This window comes from Balaenoptera ricei, chromosome 2, assembly GCF_028023285.1.
Source record: "Balaenoptera ricei isolate mBalRic1 chromosome 2, mBalRic1.hap2, whole genome shotgun sequence".
Taxonomy (NCBI): Eukaryota; Metazoa; Chordata; class Mammalia; order Artiodactyla; family Balaenopteridae; genus Balaenoptera; species Balaenoptera ricei.
In genome coordinates this window covers 62,265,284-62,271,348 of record NC_082640.1, presented here as the reverse complement: position 1 = coordinate 62,271,348, position 6,065 = coordinate 62,265,284, and the positions used below count along the sequence as shown (strand labels likewise).

General features: G+C 57.2%; 1 protein-coding gene across 1 annotated transcript; it reads right to left on the bottom strand.

The window, feature by feature from the left end:
* Positions 1 to 3,327: 3,327 nt before the first annotated feature.
* RPP25 (ribonuclease P and MRP subunit p25) lies at positions 3,328 to 4,828 on the bottom strand. Its single transcript, XM_059915443.1, has one exon. It carries the CDS (start codon positions 4,637 to 4,639, stop codon positions 3,998 to 4,000), a length of 642 nt encoding a protein of 213 aa, XP_059771426.1. The 5' UTR covers positions 4,640 to 4,828; the 3' UTR covers positions 3,328 to 3,997.
* Positions 4,829 to 6,065: the final 1,237 nt, after the last annotated feature.

Below are 6,065 nucleotides of genomic sequence, written 5' to 3'. Positions count from 1 at the left end.
AGTGGGGATAGGGCATAAGCAGTGGTGGGGAAAAGGGGAACATATGGTCACTGTCTATGGGGCTGGACAGTTAAGGACTTTGATGTGGCATCAGAACAGTTCAGAAATCTGGTTCAGCCAGTCTTTATTCACTCAGTCAACAGCTCTCTGTGGGCTTCCTGTGTTCCAAGATCTGGGTAGGGAGCAAGGCAGGCAGGATCCATTCAATCATGCCTTATGGTTTACTGGGGTGACTGACAACCAGAGGTTCACAATAATGAGGGCACAATTACAAACTAAGATCTGTGCTCTGACAAGAAGAAACCTGGTGTCACCAAGGAGAGCTTCCTGTGACTATATTTCCTCCTTCCCTTTCTTCAATTACCCTTCTCTCTGGGAGACCTGTAGGTGTTTCAACATCTCAGTGAAATAGAGGGGACTAGAGAGTCCCTAGTGGCCAGTATGGGCATAGCAATGATCCAAACTGCAGAACTATGGAGTGGGAGCTGGAACATGAAGGGAGCTGGTGGGAGAGATGGGCGTGGCAGGGTGGGAGTGTCTGATCCAGGTCTTCCCCCAACTGTACAGTGAACATGCCCTGGCACATTCATGGCCAGTGGACAAGAGCTTCTAAAGCTTTTACCAATTTGAAGCTGTGGACTCCCCTACCTCACTCCCCTTCCCCACCAAAATCCATCTATTGTTTGATGCCAGAAAGGCAGGCTAAGTCCTGGCCAAGCTAGGGTTAAAGCCACAAGGAGAAACCCTTCTCTATCCTGGCTGTAATGGCAGTGAAATCCTACCTAGCCTGAGTAGCTCTCAAATCTGTCCCCATCTCTGTCCCCACTCACACTGTCCCATCTCCTACCTCCTTGCAGTATATGGAATGCAGTCAGGTCCCTTCCAATCCACCTCCCACCTACACAGGTGCCAGAGGGATCCTTCTCAAACATCAATCAGACCAGGGCACTCCCTGGCTTCCACTCCCCCCCTCCCCTTTATTCAGGGAGGTTCCTTGTGACCTAGCTCCCACCTGGTATTCCAGTCCCACCTGCCTCTCGCCATGCTTCCTTCAGACACTGTGGCTGCCTCAGCACCAGACAAGCATCACCTCTCTGTGTTCTGCCTGGAATTCCCTGTCCAGTCCTGTCCAGCTGGCTAATTCCTTCTGATCACTGGGGAACCTGCTCCATCAGCACCTCTGAGTGAATTAAATGCCTCTTCTCAGATCTCCCTTCTCCCACTATCACTGCATTGTGCTGTAACTTTCTTTTTTCTCTCTCCTAGACTAGGACATCGTTGCGGTAGAAACAATGTCTGATTATTCTGATTCTTCCACCCCAGTCCCACACTGTGCCTAGACTGGGACTTGGCATAATAATGAAGTCCCTCGAGGTCCAGCTGGTGGTCCAGTGCCCATCTGACCACACGCTCTGGCCTTGGATGATACACATTTATGTTCCCAAATGGATTTTGATTATGTGACGGGACAGTTTTGTGGGTGTGAGTCTTCACTGCCACCCCTAGCCTGGAAGTGCCCCAAGGCAGGGCCCAGGAAGCTCTTGGTTAGAGGCCACTATTGGAAAGATGAGGTCTCACGGTTGTGGTGGTGGTAGTGGGGTATCCCACTCCCTTCCATTCTACCACTAGTCAGTTCTCAAAGTGAGCGTCTCTGAGATGCTCCCCTTGCCACTCCTTGCCTTACTCCAGCACTTCTCAGGTTCCCACCTTAGCCTTGGGCATGGGGATGTATAGGGATATCTGTCACCTTCCTTTGGAGCCTGCTCCTGGGTCAGCAGGGCCAGAGGGTCCAGTAAAGCAGGGGTGGGGAGCTCACAGGTGCTGGGTTCCATTGGCACCCATGAGCACCTATCAAAATCCTGGGAACTGAAGCTGCTGGGGTAGAGTAGAGGTGCACAAAAGAAAGCCAGTTTCATAACCTGCTTTCTAGCATGGGGGCAGAAACAGCCCACATGTGAACAGGTTAACGCTCTAAAGGTTGGGAAACAACATGAAGGGGACTTACCTGACCCAAGGCATCAAAAGAGAAAGTCTCTGCTTGTATAGTCCTGGTGACCCGCCAATCAGGACTTCAGACACTAGTGGTCTTGAAAGTTGGCCCTTTTCCAGAACCAAGACCAGTCTCTCTTAAGATCCTACCATGCAGGACCTCTTCCAAGTTTTATCATGTACTTGAGATGCAGACGCCCAGTGCCAGCTCAGGGCACCTTAGTTGTCAGGATAGTTTACGTTCTCTCCACACTTCTTGGGCCACCCCTGAGATTCAGACAAGCATACCCAAACCCCTTGGCCCTCCCTAGGGACTTATCAAGAACAAGAAATTGGGGAGGGCAACCAGTGTCAGAGTCTGTATGGCAGGGCTCTCTGATCCAAAGCTGAAGCCGAGATAGGGGGGTGGGGGTGGACTCCCTGAAGAGCCCCTTCTGTCAACTGCAGAAACCTACCTTTTGTTACCAGCAGGATTCATTTCAGGTTTCTGCCTACCAAGTGACTTACATACTTCCCCATCTCCTCCTTTGCAAGGATGCTGTTAAGTTGCAAGGGGGCAGGGTCTGCTTCTGAGATCCCGGGGCTATGTGCCCCCCGCCGCTGCCGCCGCCGCCCTACCTGCGAGCGTGCTTCCAGTACACAGCACTCTCTCCACCCTCCCACCTGACTTGGAGTTGGGCAGAAAGGCTTATAAGGCCATTATCTCTCAACAGACAGCTGTGCAGAGCTGGAGGCAGCAGCTTATCAGGGAGCCTGCAGTGATTCACAACCCAAGTCCCAGCTTCTCTGTTGAATAGTAATTTCCAGCAGTGGATTTGTGCTCCATCTCTCCTCCCCCTCTCCCAAGGGTGTGCTGTCCTTTCTCAGAGAAAGAAAGCAGTGAAGGGTAGATCCTATCCATGGGGATGGGGGGGGCTCTGTGCCAGCCTTCTGGATAAGGCTGCCTATTGGCAGGAGGCTGCAGGTTTAGGGACCCCAGTTGGATCTGCCACCCTTGGCAGTGACAGGAGAGTTCATCGATGCTCATCTTCCTTCCTTTTCCAGAAAAGCAATGTGCTGCTCCCTTTCCCTTAGTGGTAATGTGTAAGGTGAAAATGGTCCCCTTCTGGCCACAAGCCCTGAAGCTAGAGACAGCCAGGGAGGGCTGAGAAAGAGGGAGAAGCCGGGGACTGGGTAATGTGCCCCCTGCACCATTTTGAAGCTGTCCAGTTTCTGTGCCTGACCCCTACGACTCCAAAGGCTAAGGATCCAGGCTGGAGGGGACTGAGACACAAGGGGGCAGACCAGAGCAGTCTCTGCACAGGCAAGTGGTTAGGAAAAAACCCAGGGACAGAGCCATTTTTGTGTTTGTTTTATTGGAAGCAAGACTCCAGCTGTGGGGCTCAGGAGAGGAGGCATGGGAAGTTCTGTCCTGGGTCTCTCCCTCTGGGCCAGCATGGGGAAAGCGGGATGTTAAAAGAGCTAGAGCCTATGGAGACGCCCCTGCCAGCATGATCTCAGGATGCTCCTTAAAAGCAGGGGAAGGGAAACTAGAAAGGAAACTGTGTCCTAGGTGAGGGGCACAACAGGGCACCCCCGCAACTCATAATCCACTGCCCTCAGGCAGTGGTTTCCAACCCCTTGCCCTCTGCTGACAGTGGTGGGGTGATTCCAAGAGCTTTCCTCAGCTTCCACCCTCCAGGCCCACTTCAAGAATCCTAGGTGCCTTTAAGCCTTGGGGGTCCTGAGCAAGGCTCAAGAGTCCCACTGCCCACCATTCCCTCCCTGAGGAAGGTCCCCGTATGGTTCAGAAAAGCTGAAGGTGGAGTTCTGTGTCGTCAGTCCACATAGGTGAAGGAGCAACGCCACCACGAAGTTTCCCTGGGGTCCCCTTCTTGTCGCCTTGGGGTCCATGCTGCCAGGTCATGGGTTCCAGAGTACCAAAGCATGAAAGGCTGGAGGTACATCTCAAGGTGGAAGCTCTGGGGGTAAGATCCAGCCCGCCTAGGTGGCCCAGAGGCCAGAGCTCTCAGGCGGTCTGGTCCTCTTCAGCAGCACCTGGCTCAGGTTGTGACCGCTTCGCAGAGCCTTCTCCAGCTGCGGGTTCCCCTAGACTCCTCTTGGACGTCGGTGCAGCTGGCTGGGACGAGGGGCCAGGATGGGGGTTCGGGGGCTGGTAGCCGGGTTGGCGCGGATCCAGTGAATCCTTGGAAAGTAGGATGGCGAGGCTGGGCACGTTCTTAAGTACACTGAGACTGGCGGCTGGCTCACCAGGCTTCTGACCCGGCGTGGGCTCCGGAGGGAGGCTCTGCCACACTTCGCGCACGCTCCGGTAGCGCAGCCGCGTGACCTGATGCAGACCCGCCAGGCGGCGCTTGAGGATCTCGGCGCACGTGACGGTCTTGGTGGTGGCCCGACCGCAGCCGCTGAAGACGATGGCGCGCGTGGCTGGCTGCGCCATGCTGGCGGTGGCGAAGGCCAGCAGGTTCCGGATCTTACTGCCCTCCTTGACCCGCATGTGCACGGCGCCCGGCGCCAGGTCTGCGAAGGGGCCCGAGCCCGGGCCGCCTCCCTCGTCCCCGCTCCCCACCGGCGCCTCCTCTGAGCGCACCTTACGGAAGTTCTCCATGCGCCGTCGTTGCCGGGACCGCGGGGACGCAGGCTTCGCCATTGGGCCGCCTCAGCCCCGGGGCTGCATGGCGGCCGGTCGCGTCTGGCAAGGCCCGGCCGGGGTAAGGGTGAGGGAGCTGCGTGGACGCTGGCGGGCGGGCTAGGACGGTGCGATCCTCGTCTTCCACTTGTCTCCACTGGGCGCTGCTCTACTCCGCGCTCTCCGCGCCCTGGGCTCCGCGCCTTTGGCTGAGGCCCCGCCTGAGAGCCTAGGAGCCCCGCCCTTACCGCCAGGCCCCGCCCCTAACTCAGCCCGCCCCGCTGGAGCCCCAGCCTCACCAGCCTCTCGGATCCAGTCCGGTCCTCAGCTACCCGGGAGTGAGAGCTGCGCGCACCGTGGGGCGACGTGGCAGTGCTAGGGGGTGACCTGTCAGGTGAAGTTTCCCTGTAATCGCCATCAGCCCTCCCAGAGCCAACCCTGATAAACGGGCAACCTAAATAAAAACTGCGTTTGCAGGGCAAACGCCGCTTCGACCCGGGTCCCCGAGCCCTTCCGCGTTTCAGCTGAAGGCCACCCCTTGTCTCCTCCCAAGGAGAGATTTCAAAGCGGCCTGCTGGGGGCTGGGACCTCTTTCTCCCACTCCTCAGTGGAACCCCCCACCCCCACCTTCGTCCCTTCGGCTCCCGAGCCGCTATTCTCGCCTCAAGGACAGTCCTGTGCACCGTCAGCAGAGTGCGGGAGGCGCTGTCTCCGGCTCCGCTCCGCGCCTGCCTTCGACGACTACGTCGCGGCGTGGTCCTCGCAGGGCAGCCGGAGACAGAGGTCTCAGCCTCGCCGTGTCTGTCTGGGGCTGGAGGCTCCTAGACGCCCGCACACCCCTAGGGTGTGGGGACTGAGGCTCTGGGCCAGGCTGTTCCCTGAGATGAATGGGAAGAGAGCAAGGAGACCCCTTCTCAAGGGGGAGTTAAGCTCCCTCCATCCATGCCTGAAAGTCGAGTTATTTGAGCTGCATGCTTTAGGGTAAGCCAGGCATTGTTCCCTGCTAAAGTGGGTCCCCCTTTTTCTCAAGTGGAATTTGTTGTTAGCCTGGCTCGCTGGGACCCAGCAGGGTCCTTTTTCAGAAAGGAGATTGGGTGAGGGCAGGTTTTGAGAGAGAAGGGAGGTAGGTGGGAAGTTGAAGCCCCGGGGGCATTACGAAGCTACTGGGTGCCCCTCCCCGGGAACTCCGCAGGACTGAGGGAGTGGCCCCGGATCTCCTGCCAGGAGAGATGAACAGTGAAGGGAGAGGTGAAGTTGGGGTTGAAGGACTGCTGATGAGAGGGAGGGGGTTTGAGAAGGAGCTGGACCCTCCCTAGAACTGCCCTAGCGTCTCGCTCTTCATCCTTCCACCCCCTCGCGCACGCACAGAACCGAGAGTGGGCCAGACGTGATCCGGCGGGAGTGACTACCACGGGGCTTGGCGGGGAGGAGCGCAGAGAGCTGCGGC

Excerpts from the sequence above, each read along its gene's own strand:
- RPP25 (XM_059915443.1), bottom strand. The coding sequence starts at position 4,639 with ATGGCGAAGCCTGCGTCCCCGCGGTCCCGGCAACGACGGCGCATGGAG.